General features: G+C 41.0%; 1 protein-coding gene across 2 annotated transcripts in view; it reads left to right on the forward strand.

Annotated features, from left to right (window-relative positions):
* Positions 1–18,681, forward strand: part of AKAIN1 (A-kinase anchor inhibitor 1) — a 54,834-nt gene extending 36,153 nt beyond the window's left edge. For both annotated transcript variants that reach the window (XM_025365540.1, XM_025365541.1), the window contains exon 2: positions 16,598–18,681. In XM_025365540.1, the coding sequence (XP_025221325.1) occupies positions 16,598–16,791 (194 nt within the window). In that variant the 3' untranslated portion in view covers positions 16,792–18,681. The remainder of the gene's footprint in view (positions 1–16,597) is intronic.
* Positions 18,682–23,131: the final 4,450 nt, after the last annotated feature.

Below are 23,131 nucleotides of genomic sequence, written 5' to 3' on the forward strand. Positions count from 1 at the left end.
TACACTGATGGAACCTACCAAAAGCTCCAGAAAATATCACACTTAATATTGGGATAGCAAAATCTTTTCCTTTGAGATTAAGAACAATATAGGAATTACCACGTTTTTTCAGTCTTTTACTAGAGGCTCCAACCAGCATAGAAAGGTGAATAAGTAAGTAAATACATAAATAGAGCTTAGAGAAATTAAAAGGAAGACAGCAAGTTGTCATCATTGGGAGATGCCATCATTGTATATGGAAGTTTCAACAGATTACTAGAATTAAGAGAAGTTGGCCGGACTCGGTGGCTCATGTCTGTAATCCTAGCACTTTGGGAGGCTGAGGCGGGCAGATCACGAGGTCAGGAGATCGAGACTATCCTGGCTAACACGGTGAAACCCCGACTCTACTAAAACTACGAAAAATTAGACAGGCGTGGTGGTGGGCGCCTGTGGTCCCAGCTACTCGGGAGACTGAGGCAGGAGAATGGCTGAACCTGGGAGGCGGAGCTTGCGGTGAGCCGAGATGGCGGGCTGCACTCCCGCCTGGGCGACAGAACCAGACTCAGTCTCAAAAAAAAAAAAAAAGTATATATATATATATGAATTAAGAGAAGTTGGTGAGTTTTCTGAATTTAAAATCAATAATTAACCTAAAAGATTTATTTCATTTCTATACATTAACAATAAACACTTAGAAAATACAATTTAAAGAAAAATATAATTTACTATGATGTGAAGTACCTTGGAATAAATTTAACAAAAGATGTACAATACCTTTGTAAACATGATTTTTTTAAATTAAAGGAGACCTAAATAAATAGAGAGGTACAGTATGGACATGGAGCAGAAATACAAAATATGGAAAGATCTAATTTTCCCAAGTGAAGCCAGTGAAACTCCATGCAACTATGGAGTCCCAGCCACAATCCCAACAGACTTTTAAAGTTTTTGAACCTAATAAATTTTGATTGCCAAATTTACATAGGAATTCGAAGGGCCAAGATTAGCTAAGATATTATTCAATAAAAATAATGAGATGGAGAGACTTGTTGTTCCAGATATTAAGGCTTATAAAGTAGTAGTATTTAAGACAGAGAAATGGGTGCAAGTCAAGTAGTTCAATGGAAAAGAGTAAATAATTTAAAAACAGCCCCCAACATATATGGATACTTGGTTTATAATGAAGGAGCCATGGCAGGTCAGTAGGGAAAGGCCAAACGTCTCAAAACATTATTCTGTGGCAATTCACTATCCATATGAAAATACAGGAAATCAGGTTCTTACTTCACACCATGCACAAAAATCAATTCCAACTGGATTAAAGTCCCAAATGTAAAATCAAAATTGCAAAGTTTTCAAAAGACAATAGAAGAGAACAACTTCAAGAGCTCAGGATAGAGAGTTCAAGACCACAACAAACTGTTAACCAGAAACGAATTAAAAAAAATAGATTTGATTACATTAAAATAAACTTCTGTTCATTAAGAGAAACACAGAGGTTCCTTTTTTTAAGCCACAAAGAGGGCCATAGAAGTATCTGCTGCACATATAATTGACAAGGAATATATATAAGTATCTGCTGCACATATAATTAATTGACAAGGAATATGTATAAAAAAGTAAGAAAAAGGAAAACAACTCAGTAGAAAAGTGGGCAAATAACTTCAATGGGTACCTCATAAAAAGAGGAATCGTCATCATAAATCGATCTCTGAATAGATGTTCAACCTCATTAGTTATCTGGGAAATGCAAATAAAATCCATGAAATACAGTTGCATACTTACCAGGTTAAAACTTTTAAAATGATGACGCACACTAGGTATTGGTTCGAATTTTGAACGATGAGAGGGTTTCTTGCTGATGAGAATGCAAATTTGCAGACCTCCTTTGGATAACAGGTTGGCAATGCTTAGCAAATTTGAGCATGCTTATTATTCTCTACAATACAGAAGACTACTCCTACTTCTAGATTCTGGAAGTTCCTGCACATGTGTAGGCAAGGACAAGAATGTTAGAATTATTCATAATAGCTAAAAAACTGGAATCAAACCCAATTCTATTACTGGTGGAATGGAAATATTTTGGTCTATTCATTAAATGGGACACTATATAGAAGTAAAAATGATCAAACCACAGATACAGACACCAATATAAATTTGTGACAGAATATTAAAGAAAAACACAGAAATGATTGTGAGAAAATTCTGGAGATGATTTATCTTTCGCAGGATTCAGGGGACACGACTGGAGAGCAGCACTCAGATGGCGTCTAGGATCTGGCCAATGCCTAGTTCTTACACTGAGTGGTGGCTAAACAGACAAACCAACTAACAAATTATGTTAGAAGAGTTTGTGGCTGAAGAACTTAATGTTTCATGAAAAAATAAGATGAATAATTGAAAAAACGCAGATGTTTTCACTAAATAAGGCAAAAATGACAGCACAATGACAGTGTTGTCATTGTAAGTTCTTGCATCTTAAACTAGTCAGTTATTATGTCTTCTATAATTAATTTCTATTTACCATAGTTTGCTTGCTAGAAACTTTTAAGCCACTATCTACAATTTCAATTAGATAAAATGTAATTTAATTGTATTTGAAGGTAGCTAATTTGCATCCTCAAAGGTACTGTTTCACTTTTCCTCCCTTCCTCTAACTGTTCTTACCTCCCTTTCTTCTTGTCTCCATTTCTGGTTCTCAGACCAAAAGCTCAATACATTTGACTTGGAGTTTTTGAATGTGGCAACCAAGGTTCCCTGAGACACAGGGTGAAACACGTGACATTAATTTCCTGTCACACAGTTCTAACAAAAACTTCTGAAGTCTGGGTTTATTTTTCTTCAGCTTATTTTTTTCTTCTGAAATATCACTGGAAAAAAAAAAAAAAAGACGTAAAACATCTGATCTTGTTCTTCACTTCCTTTTCTATTTCCAGCCACCTGTTCTCTCTTTCTAATTAACCCCAACACAGTAAAAAGAGCCAAGATTCTCATTCTCATGGTTATAGACGAAAAGGTATAATAAAAGAAAAGCCACATATACTAGGATAAGGGAAACTCATGGCTGGAGGAAGATTTTTGTATTTCTTTATCCTATTTGTAGGTGAAGCAATGGTGACTCATATTCTCATTTATCTGCTTCAAAAATTAATCAGAAGTTTTCACCTGTATTTTATAGTTTAGATGTGAGAAAACCAAGGCTTGTTCAGGTGAACTCATAAAGACCCTGAAATGGGATTCAAACCCAGTGCCTCTAAGACAAGGGCTTTCTCAGCACAGGCTCATGACTACGGAGCCTTAGAGTGTTGGCAGGACTTGGTTCATTACATACCAATGTGTGCAGGGTTCAGGAAGTTTATAAGCTTGAGGAGAATGTTGTCATGGCAAATGGTTGACCAACAGGAACAAAATCATCTGGGAACATCACTGGACCCAACTGAAAAGAGCTTATTCCTTGTTCTGTAGTGTTTGAAACCAAATGGAGGGAGTGGAGAACTGACCCCCTTAGAAGTTTATAGGCATGCAAAGGGAAGAGGAGGGAGAAAACAAGAAGCTAAGAGATGGCAGAGATGAGCTGGGTATCAGATGTCGAAACTGCTCATTGGCCTCGCCATATGTGGCCTGGAAATTGGAGCAGCGTTTCTAATATTCACGCTCTAGTGTGGTTTCTGCAGCGTCTCTCATGCAGAGGGGCTGAGCTGGCACCAAAGGAGTGTCTCTTCAGCTGCTTCCTCCTGTGCCTTAACTCTCACTGCAGCGAATCAGCAAAACATAGCAAACCAGGCCAAGAGCAGAACATTAATGGGAGCAGAGAAAGTGGGGGAAGAAAGAACAGACTGGAAAACCGTGACTTTCACAGCCACTCATTGAACCATACTTACTGATTGTGCACTGGGCACACAGGGACAATGCTGAGTGAGAACAAAGGGGGTCATCCCCTTGAGAGCAGATGCTCCAGGGGACGCAGGCTGCAACAACCTTGTGAGGGCGTGCCGTTATTGTGCCCATTTTAGAGGTGAAGAAGCTGACTTGTTGAGGGTCCCACAGTAAGTTGTAACAGCTGGGCGTGGTGTCTCACACCTGTAATCCCAGTGCTTTGGGAAGTGGAAGGAGGAGGATCACTTGAGGCCAGGAGTTTGAGACCAGCCTGGGCAACATAGTGAGACCCCACCTTTGCAAAAAGATTAAAACTTAAAAAAATTAGCTGGTGGCAGTAGCATGCACCTGTAGTCCCAGCTACTCAGGAGTCTGAGGTGGCAGTTCAAGGCTGCAGTGAGCCGTTATCATGCCACTGCACTCCAGCCTGCATGACAGAGTGGGGCACCATCTTTGAAAAAATTTTAATAATTAAAAAAGTTTCTAAGTCAAAACGTTTTTAAGAAAATAAAGTAAGTGGTAATGAGACATGCATACATGCATGACTAGATTTTATCTTTGATGAACTGAGTACAGAGTCATAGGAAAGTCCATGTCCGCTAAGTGAGAGGAGGGGTGAGGGCATGAGGCTGCACAAGAGACAGGGACTGGTCACGCAGGGCCCTGAGGCCCATGGCGAGAGGCTGAGCTTTCTTTCCAAATGCAATGGAAGGCCAAGGAAGAGTCTGTGCAGGTGCATGACAGATTGGATTTGCATTTTTTATTTATTTATTTATTTATTTATTTATTTATTTATTTATTTATTTATTTTTTGAGACGGAGTCTCGCTCTGTCACCCAGGCTGGAGTGCAGTGGCCGGATCTCAGCTCACTGCAAGCTCCGCCTCCCGGGTTCACGCCATTCTCCTGCCTCAGCCTCCCGAGTAGCTGGGACTATAGGTGCCCGCCACCTCGCCCGGCTAGTTTTTTGTATTTTTTTAGTAGAGACAGGGTTTCACCGTGTTAGCCAGGATGGTCTCGATCTCCTGACCTCGTGATCCGCCCGTCTCAGCCTCCCAAAGTGCTGGGATTACAGGCTTGAGCCACCGCGCCCGGCTGGATTTGCATTTTTTAAAAGTTACTCCAGCTGCTGTTTGAGACAGTGGAGCAAATGGAAGCACACACAGAAGTGAGGGGATACATTTATGTATTTTCCATTTTGTGCAGAGAAGGAAATAATCTTCGGGCTCTGTGTCTGGACACCGGCTCCTTGCTTTCCTTCCTTATCCTGCAGACGGAAGCTGCAGCAGGAAGGTGTCATGGAAGGGACTCTGGCCCAGGGTGTGCAGCACACAGATCTAATCCCGTGTGTGACTCCAAAGAATATCCTGAGCCTCCGGTTTTCCACTTAAAAAATAGAATTGATACTTCATTTTGGTTAATCATTTCACATCTTAAAATATTTCATGATACTTAAAAATTGTAAAAAATCTTAGTTATCACGTTGTTCCTGAAGGCGAAAACTCAGCCTGCCGTATGGAAACCTAGTGGTGTTGGATATTTAATTAATGTTTGTGAGTGACTATTTAGGAGAGGCCAGACATTGAGGAGACCTGGAGGAGGGCTTCTAGTTTCACACCATGCCCTGTCCCCTACCCCCATTACAGCCTTGAAAATTCATCATTAGGAATTAGTTTACAACATCTGCCTGCTTTTTATTGCTTCTTCTAACGCCTCCAGCCTGGAGTGAGAGCAAGAGAGACACCGAGGCCATGGAGCTACTTTAAAGCACAGCTATGCCTTATTTGCCTCTCAGAGTTTCTGCAGTCAGAATACACCGTCTCACAGAACTCCTGCCATTTTTCAAATGTACTGAATATGGAGGCTGTTGTAATTAATAGTATTAATCATCTAAAAGCATGACTGAATTCATAGCCTCCTCTTGTCATTGTGTCATGAAGGGCTATGGGAAATATTTTGACATTACAAAGCAATCATCTTCAAAAGGTTGGGAGCTGTTCTTTCAAGGAGAGTAGAAAGGATTTTACTTTACGGCAGAGGAGACTCTTCCTCTGCTTAGCCCCCTGAGATTCTTGCTCTATACTCACTTCCTCCAGGGACTAAATATTACTTTTGAGAGATTATTTAGTTAACTTCTAGACTTGCACTTTCTGATGACTTGTCACATCTGGGAATTTGATTCCTTCTTTGGCAGAGAAATGGTGATTGTGAAGATTGCGTTGTTTATTTCAGGGAGGACAGTGGCATAGGGTGGGGGTGACTTTTGTTTTTGAAGATTCCTTTAAAATCACTCATAGTGCTCATATTGCTTCCCTCCCTCCTTCCTTCCCAGGAAAGGAGAGCATGTCCTCACCATGCCTGGGAACTGAGAATCTTTTTTAAAATATTTAAGAGATCTGGTAATACGGTCCAGTAATTCTTATCTGAATGGGGACAAGAAACCTCTGGACTCCATTTCCAGCTGCTTCAGAACTCTCCGGAGGATGAATCTATAAATGGCCCAGTAAGAGTTTTTGTTGTCCGAAAGTGCTGTGGATGTACTAGTTACTCTAAGTATGTTTGATAAAATAAAACCAGCCCTTGTCTCATGAGTCAAGGATTTTCCCTGTCTTCTTACCTCCAATGTCCTGGTCCCCCAGGAGGCCACCACTAGGACAAGGCAGAGGCTATGGAAGGTCCTGCAGTGGGGAAGAAAGTATGCAAGCCTCTGGCTTCCAAAATTTGCCTCCTGTTCTATTAGGACCTTGGTGCTGTGGCTTCCTTTAGCACATGAGATCACAGTGTCTACTTTTGCTGCCCCTATAAATAGCAGGCTCCTACATCTGGAAGTCCTGAGTTCGGGCCAGCTTGGTGGTTTGGTGGTTCTGGATTGCTTTTCCTGAACTTTCTGTTTGTCAGCTGAAGAATGACGCGGTTCATACATTTGGAAAGGAGAGCTTGTTTCTCATAGAGGGCTGCAGCCTGCAGGGCAGCCATTCTGACCGGCTGGGCAGTGCAGCCGCGGATCACAGGTCAAACACAGACACTTCTGGGGAGGGCCACAGGGAACAAGAATTCTGGCTGAGCAGACCAGATATCCATATTCAATAAGCTACAGGAGGAGTCATGAATAGTTATGAAAAGAGAAACCTACGCATGCGCAATTGAGGTTCATACCTCCCCCTGGGTCCCGAGTTCAAAATACTGCCCAGGATGGAGTTTTCAGCCCCCTGACATCAAAAGATGAAGCAGAGGATGCAAAACCCTCACTGCACAGCCTGCATAGACTCACGGGAGCCACACCATGGTCGATGGTCTCTTATCCCAAAGGAAGGCTGTGGCCTGTGCAGTGGCTCGCTCCTATAATCTCAATACTTTGGCAGGCTGAGGTGGGTGGATCGCTTGAGCCCAGGAGTTCGAGACTAGCCCGAGCAATGATGGGATAGGAGGTGGGAGAGACCTTGTTATACCTCCTCCTTCGCCAACCCCGTTAGGCTTTCTTCCCTAACGGTTAAACAGAAACCAGCCCTGTGGTGTGATAAGACACCATCTCTACAAAAAATACAAAAAATTAGCTGGGCGTGGCAGTGGGCGCCTGTAGTCCCAGCTAGTTGGGAGGCTGAGGCAGGAGAATCGCTTGAGCCCAGGAGGTTGAGGCTGCAGTGAGCAGAGCTAGCGCCACTGAACTCCAACTTGGATGACAGGAGGAATGCTGGTTGGTTGTTTTGTTGAAAAGTAAAAGGGAGGGACAGCCTCAGGTGATTGATTGACATCAGCGTGGAGTCTCTTGAGAAGGCTAGTTTCTGTTTCACCCTTAGGGTTGGCGAGGGAGGAGAGAGAACAAGGCGTGTCCCACCTCCCATCCCGTCAGGGCTCAGAACTGTTTCCCAGGTTACTCTGGGGTCCCCTTGGCCAAGAAGGGGTCTGTTCAGTTGGGTGGGGGGCTTAGGATTTCATTCTTATTTCTCATTTCATAGATTTTCTAGAATTCCTAGTGACTCCAAGAAAGGAGACACCCTTGGGAGGAGTTTGATTTCTGAGTCTCTTGGGGGTGAAAGGAGGAAAACCTACGTTTCTGCTGAATTTTGCAGACATTTATGTGGTGGTCAGAACAGCCTTTTAAGTCTCTCTGCACTTGTAACACAGTCTTGGTTGTTATCTAAGTGCTCAGAAAAAGGAAATATTTAAAGGATTTCCAAGACAGTATCTTCATAAGCATTCTCTGTGCCTCTACCTCCAGTGAAAAGTCTTTTTCCAAGTGTGTATTTCCCTGGTCAAAACCACTTATTTTAATGTAGCCCAATTTGTCCAAGTTTTTCTTTATGGTTGTTACTTTTTGTGTCCCGTTTAAAAAATTGTTGTCCACTTCCAGGTCGCAAAGATATTCTTCTAAAAGCTTGATTGTTTACTTTTTATAAATTTATTTTTTTTATTTTCCATACAGATGGGGGTCTCACAATGTTACTTAGGCTGGTCTCAAACTCCCAGACTCAAGTGATCCTCCCGTCCCAGCCTCCCAAAGTGCTAGGCTTGCAGGTGTGAAGCAGTTTTAAGTTCATAGCAAAATGAAGCAGAAGGTACAGAGATTTCTTTTATGTCCCCTTCCCCCGCACACGCACAGCCTCCCCCTTTCTGCATCCCCCACAGAGTGGTGCATGTGTTACAGTTAAACCTACACTGACACATCGTAATTACCCAAACTCCATAGTTCCTATTAGGGTTTACTCTTGGTGTTGTACGTTCTATGGGTTTGGACAAATGTGCAATGATGTGTCCTTTGTTATAGCGTCTATCACACAGAGTCGTTTCACTGTCCTAAAAATCCTCTGTGCTCCAAATTATTTTACTTTTCAGATCTAGATATGAAATCCATTTGGAATTTTTTTGTGTATAGTATGAAGTAGGCACTTTCATTATTTTTCTGTATGAGTAACTACTTGACCCAGCCCTAAAGATTGAAAATACTGTCTTTTTCCTACTCTACAACAGTGTCATGTTTTCCATAAATCAGGTGTTCCATATATCTGTGTGGTTGTTTCTGGACTCTTTAATGTACTGGTTAATTTTTGTATCCCTGTACTATTATCACACTTTTTTAATTGACATAGCTTTGTAACTGGTATTAATAGCTGGTAAATTAGGTCCTTCTTATTCCTTGTTTTGTTGTTTTTCTTTCCTTCAAAATTAACTTTGCTTTTTCTTGGCCAAAATAACTCAATAAGCATCTTGATTCCTAGAGTAAAATTGTCTTTTCCTTTTCAAGTTTTATTGGCACCATTTTTATGGCTTCCCTAAGGAATTACAATCCAGTAATATTGTATCATTTAAATTATGTTCTAAAATAATTCAGCAGCTCTGCACGTAAAAGCTTTCCATGACCCTGTTAGCCAGCCACTTGTCTGCCCTGCCCTTTAAGGCCAGGGAAAGAATTTGCTTCCTTTTCCCTTGGCCTTTCCAAAGTCCATCTGTGTTTCAAGGCCTTCTCTAAATCTTGCATATTTTTGCCTTAATTATGTAACTCTCCTCAGACTTCTAAAGCTACACTGGGTGGCACAGATATGAGGATACATGGCTGCTTTACTCTCAACAAAAGGCCCTGATACCTCCCCAGGACCCCAGGCCCAGGCTGGCCTCCTTTCTTCAACGTCATCGTCTCCCTCCCTCCCTGGTGGGCACCAGCCACTCAGGCTGCCTTCAGTTCCTCTCCGGCCTTGCTCTTGTTACACACATCAGGGACTTGCCACTCAGGGGTGGATCTTTTTGCCTGGAGTGTTCTTCCCTTCTTGCTCCCAGCACCTTCCTTTTACCAGTTAATGTTCATTAATCCTTAAGTCCCCTCTCTGGACATCTTTCCCTGACCCCTAAACTAGATTAGTTCCCTTTGTGGTATTGCAATCATAACAGGTTCATTGTCTGATGCACACAGCAAGTCAATACGTGGAGACACTGCGTTGCAACAGAGAAACAGGTTTAATTGTGCAGTAGCTGATGAGGAGATGGGAGGAAACCTCAAATCCATCTACCCAAGGAGACTGGGGCTATGGATTTTAAGGGTTTGGAGTGGGCTGAAGTGTGTGGAGATAGTTGATTGGTCGAAGAGTGCAGGGTGAAGTCCTGGGACAGCAGGATGAAGATGTTGCATTCTCATACTGATCCTGTTCTTCTGTGGGGTTTGGCATCCGCTGTTTGACTAGAATTTGGGTTCTGAAAAACTTCTTAAGTGATCCTTAAACAAAAACCTCATGATTGTAATGTCAGCTATCCTGTCTATAGGAACAATGGGATGCACTGGCAGTATCTAGTGTTGAGTGACTTTCAGCAACAAGTAAGTGGGCCAGAGTGCAGTCTGACTGATGCTTAATTATAACTATATTTCTGTCCAGAGTGTGGCATTCAATTCCTGTCAACCTTGTGGGGATGATTTCAGTATGCTCCCCATGCTCCCTTCATAGCACATGCCATAGCTCCCAATTATAAACCCATTTGATTAGCTGGTGAACATCTGACTCTTCTAGATTGTAAGCTCACACAGGGCAGGGGCTATGACTGTTCTGCTCAACATTTTAGTCTCCAATACCTAGTCTAGTGTTTGTCATGTAGTAACGGCTTTGTAATTCTTTTATGAATGAATGTATGTATGAATGAAAGTATGTATGAATGAAACATTTTGGCCTAGTGGCCTATGTTATTCTCCATAGTACCATGTATGTAGGTCCTCCATAAATATCTTTCTGATTCATGTCATCTTGTTGTCTAGGACATTTTAATAAAGAACTCCATATTATTTATAAGAGTAGCTGGCTACAATCTGAAATAATGTGACTGGCCATTGTAGGTACAGTCAGGGGTAATTCTTAATTCCCTGTATCTGATTTGATAAGGGTGGTGGTGGTAATAGGCAGTATCACTCAAATATGACTTAGAAATGTCCTATGGCTGCTGATAGCTGTCTTGCTTTCTGCATCTCAAATCTACCTAAAATGCTTCTGATTTGGTTACGGTGCATAGGGGAATAGCATGCTCAGTTGGGCTGGCAGCAAGTTGGAAACCCAGGGGCTGTGGCTTTTCATTGCTGGGAACTCATGTAACTTTAGCTTGTTTGGTAGCAAAGCAGGGCTCCTGGGTTTGCTTTATTTGCAGTTGGTGTAGATGAGTGAGATTTAACATCTGGTCCTTCATGGAAAATTCCTGTAGTTCCAGAGATGGAAGAAAAAAGCTATCATTCTATTATTAAAGGGCCCAGAATTAGCTCTTGTTCTCTGTGTTCCATATGCTTGTCATTGATAAATGACCACACTGTCTTTGCAGTCTCAAGCAATCAGAAGGGGAGATAAAATATCTGATCCCTGGTTACCAGCAGCAGCCCTGTGTATTCGAGTGTGTGCAGGGAGTGGTGTTGGAGTCCTGTCTTGCTCTGGTAGGGACTTCTGTAATTTGCATATTTAGTGAGTCAGTGGGGAGAGATGAGAGATAGAGATGCCATTTGTGATACAACCTCTGGTGCCCTATCTGTGCAAAAAATCACTAACCAGATTCTGTCTCAAAATGGAACGCTGACCTTTTCCAAAACCCGCCTCACTGGAATATAACGGGGCTAATGTAATAGAAGTAAATGACACTTAGGTTCCAGGGGGAAAATTGATGTAAGTTTTTATCAGGAGGGTCATCCAATGGTTGTTAGAAGCACAATTTTAATGACTATACATAAGAAATTAAGATCAATTATTAACCAGATTGCAATTGAGTTCCTTAGACACCTTCCACTGGGGAGGCATGAATGGGATATGGGGCAGAAAGTTCTGAGGGGCGTGGTGGGGAGCTGTAGAGCTCGCAGTGGTCTGTGGGAGGCTGGACCCCCCATGGGGGAGCACTCAGTGATCACAAATAAGCAGGACCATGTGGATGCCTGGGGTTGGGGAAAGGCAAGTAACAATAAGAGGTGGAAAGACACTGAAGACAAATTCAGTTACACCACATTCTTGATTTTGGTTTATTTATATTGGGCATTGAAGAGTTTATAGCCAATTAAATCAACTCCTCAATTGTTTTGTGAAACACAAAAATGTTGTTGTAAATGCTAATTAGGCTAGAAGATGTTTGCATCATTTAAAACTAGACAACAGTCTGCCTACAACGCTAAGTGATTCATTACATTGAAGTGAATTCAGCGCATATAAGTCATTGGCGAGACTCGGAGGGTTTGGGTGGCTGGCCCTGCCTTCTGTTGGTTGTAATGTACTTCCTCACATGGTACTTGTATTATTATAAGAGTCTCCATCAGGAGTTTCCCAAATACCTTGCCCTTACAAGTGAATGCCATAGGAATGCCAGGAAGTATGAGTGTGATGCTGCACAAAGACTAACTTGTGAACACCTGCTCTCCAGGATGCTTTGCCAAGACAATGGGGTTAAGTGGTTCCTTCCTTCTAAGTAGCTGTGTTCTCACCTCTTGATGCGAATTTTTGGGCACAGCAGATTGGGCCAGAATAAACCTTGTTATTCAACCTATGGCCGGCTTAAGAAGTGGCCTGGAGCCTGGTGTGGTGGAGTGTGCCTGTAGTCCCAGGTCTGGGAGTCTGAGGCTGAAGGATTGCTTGAGCCCAGAAGTTTGAGACCAGGCTGGTCAACATAGTGAGACCCCATCAGAAAAGAATAAAAAACAAAACAAAAAAGCACTGCCTGGTATAAAAGTGCTGCTTTATAAGGATAATGGTGATATGGAGAGTCTGTTGGGCTCTCTCTCACAGGAATTTCAACTGAAGATATGGCAAAGGTCAGTCAGTTGCAAGAACATGAGCCAGGACCTTAGCTGGAATGCCCTCAGAGGGAAGGAGACATGTACAGCCATGAAGCACTGCACATTGTGAATGTGCAGAAATAAGAGTGAATGAATGCATAAAGTCAGAGAGACTCCAGAAGAAGTGGAGAGGTGCTTGGCTGGTTGCGGCAGATGGAAAGGTGAGGCTCACTCATGGCAGAGGATAACCTACGTGCTGCAATAACTGGAGCTATACTGGATTTTTCCATTACTGAGTTGTAATGTGAAGCTCAGCTGAACAGTTCCTGGACGCTTGGCTATGACATTTGTCTCTCTATTTTCATGGTCCCCTCCCCTCTACCATAGCTTAAGGTAATGGAAGAGAATATTATTCCTCGCATACCAAAGAGTCTAACCCACAAGTAGTATATGTGCTTTCTGCACCTTTTTATTTTGCATGTGTTGTCTGTTAAGTGCTCTGGGTGGCTTTTCTCCCCCCCTTAATCCTTCTCTTTCTCTGCTCCAGCCTTCGCTGCTGTCTTTGTCCCACAACCTCCACTGCAGGTAGATATGTATGACCCGAAATGAAGTGGTAATGAGGGCAGTGAGAGTTAACACGCATCTAGGTTGACTAAGATACTCTTTCTAGGAGCAAACCTAAATCTTTTGAAATTGTTTTTGTTTGTCCTCACACTTATGCACTGTATAGTGGTAGTAGACAGAGCAACCTGGGTTTCACATTTGTCCTGCTGCCAGTATATACTGTATTCTCCCTTTTCAATGTAGCCTTGGCTTTGCTTGGAAGTAATTTTTTAAAATCCGTAATGGCTTCTTTGTTTTAGCATTAGAACCTTCTTGAGTTTTATTTGTATTTCTTTTATTTTATTTTGCTTTTTTTTTTTTTTTTTTTTGAGACAGAGTCTTACTCTGTCACCAGGCTGGAGTGCAGTGGCATGATCTCAGCTCACTGCAACCTCTGCCTCCCAGCTTCAAGCAACTGGGACTACAGGTGCTCACCACCATGCCAGACTAATTTTTTCGTATTTTAGTAGAGACAGGGTTTTGCCATGTTGGCCAGGCTGGTCTCAAACTTCTGAGCTCAAATGATTCACCCACGTCGGCCTCCCAAAGTGCTGGGATTACAGCTGTGAGTCACTGCGCCTGGCCCCTCCTTGAATTTCAGAAAGACATATGACTGCCTGGCCTATGAATATATTTCCTAGCCTCCCACACAGCTAGGTGTGGCCGTGTAATTAAGTTTCCCTGGATAGAATGTCAGTAGAGTGATGTTTGCAACCTTTATGACAATTCTTTAAAAGCAAATTGCTTGCCCTCCATTTTTTTTCGTTTTTGCTTTCTTTTGGTCCCACATGGGATATTGGTTAACCAGCTTCACTCAGGTAAATGAGGGCAATATTGTTAGAAAGGTTAAAGCAGTAAGATGTAAGGAAGTTAGAGTCCTTAGATAACCCATGCAGCAGAGCTACTGACACACTGGAGTACTTCTGAGCTGTTACACGAGAGAGCAATGAATATCTCTTGTGTGAGGTGTCCTCTTTTTGAGTTTCTCGGTTACAACAGCTTAGTCTATTCCCTGATTAACACACAATGGCGGACACTTACAGATGCTTACTATGCGTTAGGGACCACACTGAGTGCTGAATACGCTTTGTGTTGGTTAACTCTCCAACAACCACCCTAAATTAATGCCACTTGCCCATTTTACAGATGTGCAAACAGGCTTACAGAGGTGAAGTATCTTGGCCAAGATTGCATGAATGCAAGTGGCAGAAAGGACCTGAAATCTCTGAAGTGATTCAAAACACGTATTCTTGATAGCTATACCCTCATGACTCTTCATATAGAAAAACTTCTATTCTTCTTGGCCACTTCACAGCTTCAGTCTATTGCAATTCATGTGTCTAGACTCATCTGCTCAGTTTGGTGTACATTGATGGTTTTATCCTGTGTTTAAAAATATTGTTCTTTGCTCTGAATAGATTTATCTTGCTTTGTTCACTAGATTGTAAATCCCTCAATGGATGGATAAAAATGCTCCATAAATGACGATTATATGACTAAATGAATAAGAACTGTCTGGTCTTTCAGAATTACTCAATATTATCTTTTGTGATGTTTCTTCATAGGTGTATAAATTCTGTTGTTAATTAATCAACCCCAGTGAACGTCATCCCTCCAATTTTAAATACATCTTCTTGGTAGTGAGCATATTTGTGTAGAGGAAATATCCAAAAAGATGATTGTAAATAAGAAATTATGTCCATTCTGTTTACCACTATAAATATAAATAGGTGGGATTTAGGGTTTTCCAGATTGCACTTCAACCAAATGGTAGATTTATGATCAGTCTACCATGTATGAATTAGTATTACGTCTGCTGCACAATAGAAACAAATACAGAATAGCAGTTGCCTTAAACAAGGTATATTATTTTATTCTAACATAAAAAGAGGCCTGGAGGTGGGGATCTGAGAACTGGTATGGTGGCTTCTTGGTCATTGTATCCCAAGCTCCTTCTTTTTCTTCTGAAATCCCTGAAAACAGTTTCTATTCTAATGGTTCTAATGGCTCTGCCCCTTGTAATAACTATCAGGCCAGAGTTGCAGGCAATAGGATGGGTAGAGGATAAAAGGCCTTTATCTGACTTTACTCTTCTACATCCCTTTTCTAGGATTTTTATTAAATGAGCTTCCACTTCCACCAAGAATTTAGCTATACCTAGTTACATAACTACTCAAATAAAATTAAAATTGTGTTTTTACCTAAGAAAGAAAGTAGAGAATCAGCGCTGGGTAGACTGCCTAGCCTTCTAATTAGGAAGTTCCCACCATTCCAGATTAGGGGTTGACAAACTGGTCCACAGGCCAGTTGTGGCCTGTGGCCTGTTTTTTTGTAAATGAAGTTTTATTGAATGAAAGCCCTATGCACTCATCGATAGCTGATTTCATGCTACAACAGCAGAGTTGAGTGGTTGTTCCAGAAATTGTATGACCCATGAACTTAGACTATCTCTTAACTGGTTCTTTAAAGGAAAAGTTTGCCAATCCCTGCTCTAGATCCCAGGGGGCGGGAGCAGGGGGCAGGTTCTGATGAAAAAGTGTGCCAATGCCTGCTCTAGATCGCAGCGGGCAGCTTCTGATAGTTTCACTGGTTGTGATCCTATTATAGGAGCAAAGTTGACCTTGATATGGATTCAGTCATCATCTATTCTCCAGCCCCAGTGAGGTTACATACGCTATGCATGTGTTTGGGTGCAAGTAACATGAAACCTGAATAATACTCGGTTAAACAGAAAGGAATTATTTTCATCACATACGTGAATGCCCAGAAGGACATGGCCCAGGGCTGGTACAGATGCTCAGTGCTGCCTTCAAAATTAGGCTGCTGCTTTCTCCCCAGCCATGCCCAGAATGCTGACTTTCATCTTCACGCTTACTGGAAGATGATTGCAACACCTGAAGGCTTCTGTCTGCATTTCCTGAAAGAAGTGGGGAAGGTGCAAAAGGGCAAGGGTCTGTTCTTTTCTAGAAACTTTCCCAGAGGCCCTCATTGGCCAAAACTGTCTCTCTAGCAGCTGAGGATCCTAGGATTCAAACAACCGTGGAAGAAAAATATTGGGAAAAAAACCCAGTAAAAGAAATAACAGTACAGCACTGAAAAATAATACAATTTTTAAAATATAGTATAACAACTATTTACATTACATTTACATTATATTAGGTATTATAAGTAACTACAGATGACTTAAAGTGTATGGGAGGATGTGTGTAGATTATATGCAAACACTAGGTCATTTTATATCAAGGACTTTGGTATCCACAGCATGTCCTGAGACCAGTCCCCCAATTGTATGTGCTCTGGTGGTCTTCTCATAGTTAACTGGTCCACTCACTCTTCCGTCCTCTTTCTCCCCTACCCTTCCCTCTCACATTCCTGAAATTAATTTCTCTCCTTCTTCCCTCCTTTTCATGTTTTTGGCTAGGTGAGAAACCTGGAAATGAGCCTGAAGAGGTGAAGCTGCAGAATGCCAGCAAACAGATTGTGCAGAACGCAATCCTGCGAGCTGTGCAGCAAGTCTCCCAGGAGAGCCAGCGCAGGGAAGAGAGAATCAGTGACAACCAGGGCCACATCCAACTGGGCGTTGGGGAGTTAACCAAGAAGCACGAAAAGAAGTAACATGGTGGATTTTGCTCTTGACATGTGCTTGGTTTCTAGCCTTCCTCTTAGAATAGGACGCATCACCAAAATGTTGCCAATAAAGCCAACCGAAGTGTCACCGGCACCCAGCCGTGGAATGAATTCGCACAAGCCCCTGGCTGAGAAGCACTGTTGTGAAAAAGTGCATTAGGCCATTCTGTTCCTATTTATGCAGTGCCTCTGAGACACAGTGGGGCCATATATGACACTGTAATTGCAAAGTCATTTTGCAGGCCAATTTATTTTTAAAGTTCTTTTATTTGAAAACAAGAATTCTATGTCTCATTTATTTACTTCTGCCTTTTATGCATTCCTTCTGTGAATTTAACAAGCAATCTTTTTGCTGAAATACTGAGTACAGTACTGAGTGCTTTATAATATATTAAAAAGACATGCTAGAAAGGTGAGGGAATGGAGTTTTAGTTACCTTCAAATGTGAAATTGAGGCTTTTATAAGGTGGGTTCAGGTCAAAGATCAAATTAAGCAGAGGGAAATTCTAAGGCTGAGTCCCTGGGGATCATACCAAGGCATTTATTAATATTTATGTTATTTTAAGAAAGGGAGGAGTTTAAGCTTCTCAATAACTCAGTCTTTTAGTCTCAATTCTCTGAATATTGCATAATTGGTGTTTATGCTCTATGTAGAAGTATTTTGGGAATATTATGGATTTCTTGTCTGATCTCAAGATTAAATAAATAAGACAAGTGATTCTACACATGTGAGTTGCCAATGACTCAATTCCTTAGCAGCCTCGTGGAGAATGGCTAGAATTGTAGATTTCTTCAACAGCTGCCTATCATTAAGAGACTTACACTTGGGGCTGACTATGGGGTGTAACATCCTTGGAAGGGATTCTGGGGTCCTTACAAATGCTGTTTTGCCACCAGGCTATGTATTTGCATTAGGACCTTACTAACTTTTCCCATCCACACATTAAAATTATTTTTTTGAGATTATGAAAATCACACAGTTCAGGAATACATGAGAATACGATAGGGACAGTAAAGTGACAGTGTTTTGAATGCAGTGACAGAGATATGTGTGTGTACATGTGTAATAAAGGTGTCTGTGCAGCAACAGCATTGATCCCTGCTCCACTTCTGTGAGAATAATGCACGTGTTTCTGGAGTATCTAGAGTCCCATTTCCTGGGCTTCACAAAAGTTATTGAATTGGTGCTACTGGGGACAGAGGAATAATTTGACCTTGGTTAAAAACCTTCTGGTTTCAGAGTATCAATATCTACATTTGATTTTTTTTAAAGCAAAGTATTATGGTATAAAGTGTGACTGATATTAAGATATACTTCTAAAATTCCAATATGCTACAGTTTCTAGAATAAATCTTTGGATAATAGACAATGAATGAAAAAATATCTTATCAGTTTTGTTATGCTGTCCCCCACAGTGCACAGGTGGAATAAATTCACAGGAAACATGGATGGAGAAGGAAGCAGAAGGGCTTACAATTTAAAGATTGTTTACTCACAGGTGATTCTTTTAGCAGAATTCATGCTAAGTGAAGAGTGAGTTTAAGTTGACCAAAGTTCATATAACTGATGTGATATAATTGCATAGCATACATAATGAGAATGAAAGTATTCAGGGAAATTATTCAGGAGTGCCACAAATAAAATAAGTAAATAAATCTAATGCTTGTAGTTTGTAAGTGATCGGTACTATGTCTACTCAGATATTTGGATATGACCAGCCTTTGTTTTTGCTGTCAAGTGACAGAAACATATAAACATACTATTTTTCCTCTCTGATGTGTCTGTACTAAAAAATTGGGAATTTTTGGAACATCTTATTGACCTCTGTATCTAAATGTTATTTATAAATAAAATATATACAGCTTTGAAATATTTTAGGCAAAGTTTTCTAGACTGCTGTTTGGCTCATTTTGTACGTAGATCTTACCATTATTTGGCACCACGAGGCTTCCAAGGCTATTTTCAAACCCCTAGATATCATGACCAGGGGAAGTGCTTCTTTAATGGGCCCTTCACTGTGACTGCGTGAGGACAGCCATGGGGTGGTGGGTCCTGAGGCTTGAAGAGAAAAGGATGTATGCTAAGAAGTGGGCTTTTGATCTCAAGAATTCAAGGTAAGTGGGTCTGGAAGGTAGAGTGTCTGCCACAATCATGGAGATGGAAAATCAATAGCAAGGAACAGAGATATGACTAAGTTGTAGGAAGGACAAAAGGAAGTTTGGCAACCCCTGTGCGCAATAGGTAGGTGCCATACTGGCAAAATTCTAAGAAAGCTCAGTCATAAAAATAAATGAGTTAAAGACCTATAAACTCTTACAGATCTTTCAGTCTGAAGACAAAGTTACTAGATTTTACAAGGGGCCTATAGAACTTCATTTGACATAGGATTAAGGTGGATTTCCACTTGATTATTATTGTAAACCAGATCACAGCTTTTAGTTTCAGAAATGAGTAGAACATTTACTTAGTGTCCTTTATCTTTCTGATTTACTACATACACAGGCTTCCCATCTCTGTGTGTTCAGCTATTCGTCTTTTCCGTTGCCTGCCCCTAGGGTGGAACTAAAGAAAGAAATCCTTTCATGTTACTTTGCTCTGCTGTAATCATCTGTTTAGTGCAAACAGTATTGTAAATTGATGCAAAATGACTAACTGGTTCCCTTCATTTCTTATTTATTTTTTAGCTGTTTAGGTTTCCTTTATGGTGGAATTTCAGGTTACAAAGAAATGAATCTATCATTTAAAAATAATCATTGAATTTATGCCATTCAGAGATGAGTAACTGGCTGTTTTCAAGGCTGTTTTGAGGTTTCTATGATAAAACAATACAAAAGAGAGGAACCTTTAATTTATCCACTGTAATAGCTCACTGTAGTAAAATACAGTAAAAAATATATATATATGAAAAATCTGAAACTAATTTAGCCCCTATAATACCAAAACAGGTGTAGAGACAGGAAAGTGGAAATTACAGTAATAATATCTTTCTTGAGTGTGTGAAAGTTTTCAAAAGATATCAGTACACATTCCCTCATTTATTTCATTGCCACAATCTCAAAATAAGGTGTAACCTGGGAAAATCTTAATATGGTTTGGCTGTGTCTCCACCCAAAATTTCACCTTGAATTATAATCCCAACTATCCCCACATGTCAAGGGTGAGACCAGGTGGAGGTAATCGGATCGTGGGGGCGGTTTCTCCATGCTGTTCTCATCAAAGTGAATGAGTCTCACGAGATCTGAAGGTTTTATAAGCGTCTGGCATTTCCCCTGATTGCACTCGCTCCGTCTTGCTGCCCTGTGGCAAAGGTGACTGCTTCTCCTTTGCCTTCGGCCATGATTGTAAGTTTCCTGAGCCCTCCCCAGCAATGTGGAACTGTGAGTCAATTAAATCTCTTTCCTTTATAAATTACCCAGGCTCTGACAGTTCTTTACAGCAGTGCAAGAATGAACTAATACAGGTCTTACTCTCCTTTTGCAGATAAAGTCACATTGAGGCTCAGGGAAGATAAATATAACCTAGATGGAGAAAGTGAGCACATGAAATCAGTAATCTCAAAACCTGTGAGCATCAGAAAACAAAATTTAAGAGTATAAATTGTAGGGATTTTAAGAATATGAATTCTAGATATATCAGTGTTAAGATGTAAGAATGCAACTGCTTTAGATAAAACATTTCTGCATAAGAAATTTAACAAAAATAGTAAAGAGTCAGTGAAAATATTCAATAGAAAAAACTCAATGCCATTCAATTAAAACGTGGTAGCTAAGAAAAGAAACAAGAGACTTCAGAGGGAACAAAATAGAAGACCACAGTATGGTATGAGAAGACTACTAATCTTTCCTCCATTTTTCAGAAACCATATTAGTAAGTGCACAAAATCCTTATCCAGGTGTGAGAAAAACAAAGTGAGGGAGTTTGTCCTTTGTCTTCTGGTTACAGTGTAGTGGAAATGGCTGTTGGGAAGAAATAGGTGAGATAGGAGACAGGACTCCTCTCAGATGAAAGTGGTAACTTTGGCTAGGTGCGGTGGCTCACGCCTGTAATGCCAGCATTTTGGGAGGTAAAGGCGGGTGCATTACCTGAGGCCGGGAGTTCAAGACCAGCCTGACCAACATGGAGAAACCCCATCTCTACTAAAAATACAAAATCAGCCAGGCATGGTGGCACATGCCTGTAATCTCAGCTACTCAGGAGGCTGAGGCAGGAGAATCCCTTGAACCTGTGAGGTAGAGGTTGCAGTGAGCCGAGATTACACCACTGCACTCTAGCCTGGGCAATAAGAGCAAAACTCCATCTCAAAAACAAAAACAAACAAAAAAGTGGAAAACTTTCCCTTACAGAAATTAAGAAAAAGGAAGAAAATAGGGGAAGGAAGGAAGGGAGGAAAGAAGATAAATCCCCACAGCATATTCTAGGAAAATAGATATAAAATGCTTAGCAGCAATGCTAGCAGAATAAAAGAAAAGTTTTTAAGTTCTGGGCTGCGAGCAAGTCATTTAGGATGGTAAATTTTCATGCTGGCACCAGATTACTTCATAGCAACATTGAATACTCTAATACAAGGGAGAAATGGCTATAAAGGAGCACTGAAGTCAGGAAAGTATGAGGGAAGGATATTATTCCCAGCCAAGGTGTCAATTAAGAATAAAGGTAAAAATTAAAACAAAACAAAACTTAAGCATTACTAGTACTCAAGATTTCTTTGTGAAAAATCTGCTTGACCATGAATTTCAGCCAACTAAAAAATGAATAAAAATAAAGACTTCAGGAAGGGAGAGGCTGCAACAAAAGGACTAGTGAAGAGCAGTATCTTCACCTAAATATAAAGTGAAGAATACATAATTGTGAAAATTGTGGCCGAAAAGAAGCATGTAAATTGTTATATCTTGCTAGCATGAAATATGACCTAAAAAATCAGAATGTAGGCAGGGAAAATGACATCAACCTAATGACTTTATCTGTCAGAGAGGAAAGATAATTTATATGATCTCAAGTTGAATGCTTTAGTTAATGAACTCCAAGGATGCCAATCCCTTATTAGATTTTATAATTCCTCTTTTTAACCTTTGAGGAATATTTTAGAAACTAATATGACACAGAGTTGTTTAAAGTTTAGCATTTTCTTTAGTTTCCACTTAGTATTTTTTTCTTTCATTAAATTAAAAAGAAATTAAGTATTCTACTGGTATCCTTTTTTTATTTTTGTTTTTTTTTGAGACAGTGTTGCCCAGGCTGGAGTGCAGTGGCTTGATCTCAGCTCACTGCAACCTCCCCATCCCGGGTTCAAGCAATGCTCCTGCCTCAGCCTCCTGAATAGCTGGGATTACAGGCACGCACCACCATATGTGGCTGATTTTTGTATATTTGTAGAGACGGGGTTTACCATGTTGGCCAGGCTGGTCCCGACCTCCTGACCTCAAGCGATCCCCCCATCTTGGCCTCCCAAAGTACTGGGATTACAGGCATGAGCCACCACGGCTGGCCTTTTATCTATATATTTTTACTGTGTCCTTTTCCCCTGGAATAATCCCTTGACACCATATATGTCCCACTGTTAGCTTATTCTTTCACTGAAGCTGACCAGGAGGACTCCTGCTGCATGTGAAGACCTAGAGTGACTTTCTTACTCAGAAAAGTAATTCCTTTGATCATTCAACTTAGGCCACAGGTTATACATAGTCTAAGTAAAAAGAGAACAAAAGAATCGCTTTATTCCTATGGTGTTTTTCCATTTTTAAAGCAAGTTACTATTCTTTTCTTAGCTGATTTCTACTTAATCCATTAACCAGTGCTTTCACCACATGCCTGACACTTGTGCCTAAGAATTGATGCTCTTGCATGAATGCTCCACTAGTTGAGTTATATGTGCAGCCATTGTTGTTGCCGCCCATCTGTATGCCCTCAGCAAGCATCATTTCCCTATTCACAGATGGCTTCTGGCTACAAATAGCTGTCACTTTTTGCCTGTGGGCCTTTTCTAGGTATATCTGTGTGCTCAGCCTACACAAGGGGCTGGCCAGAAGTACCGGGTAGCTAAGGGCCCAGGACAGCCTTCCAACAATAATGGATAGGAGATGGCACGTAAATACTTCAGCCTTCTCACTGCCCAGGTGGGCCAACTCTGAGGTGTGTCCCATGGTCTCCCATTGGTTGAAACCTGATGAAGTCCCTGGTGTGCAGCCCCTTCTCTCTTCTTTCTCCACTTTCCTATTGATGCTTCCTATGAGCTACTTTCACTCAAATTCTTGTCTCAGGATCTATTTCTAAAGGGACCAAAATTAAGACAATGGTGTTACAGTGCTTCCTATCAAAGAAAACTGAGGT

The sequence above is a fragment of the Theropithecus gelada genome, chromosome 18 (genome assembly GCF_003255815.1).
Source record: "Theropithecus gelada isolate Dixy chromosome 18, Tgel_1.0, whole genome shotgun sequence".
NCBI lineage: Eukaryota > Metazoa > Chordata > Mammalia > Primates > Cercopithecidae > Theropithecus > Theropithecus gelada.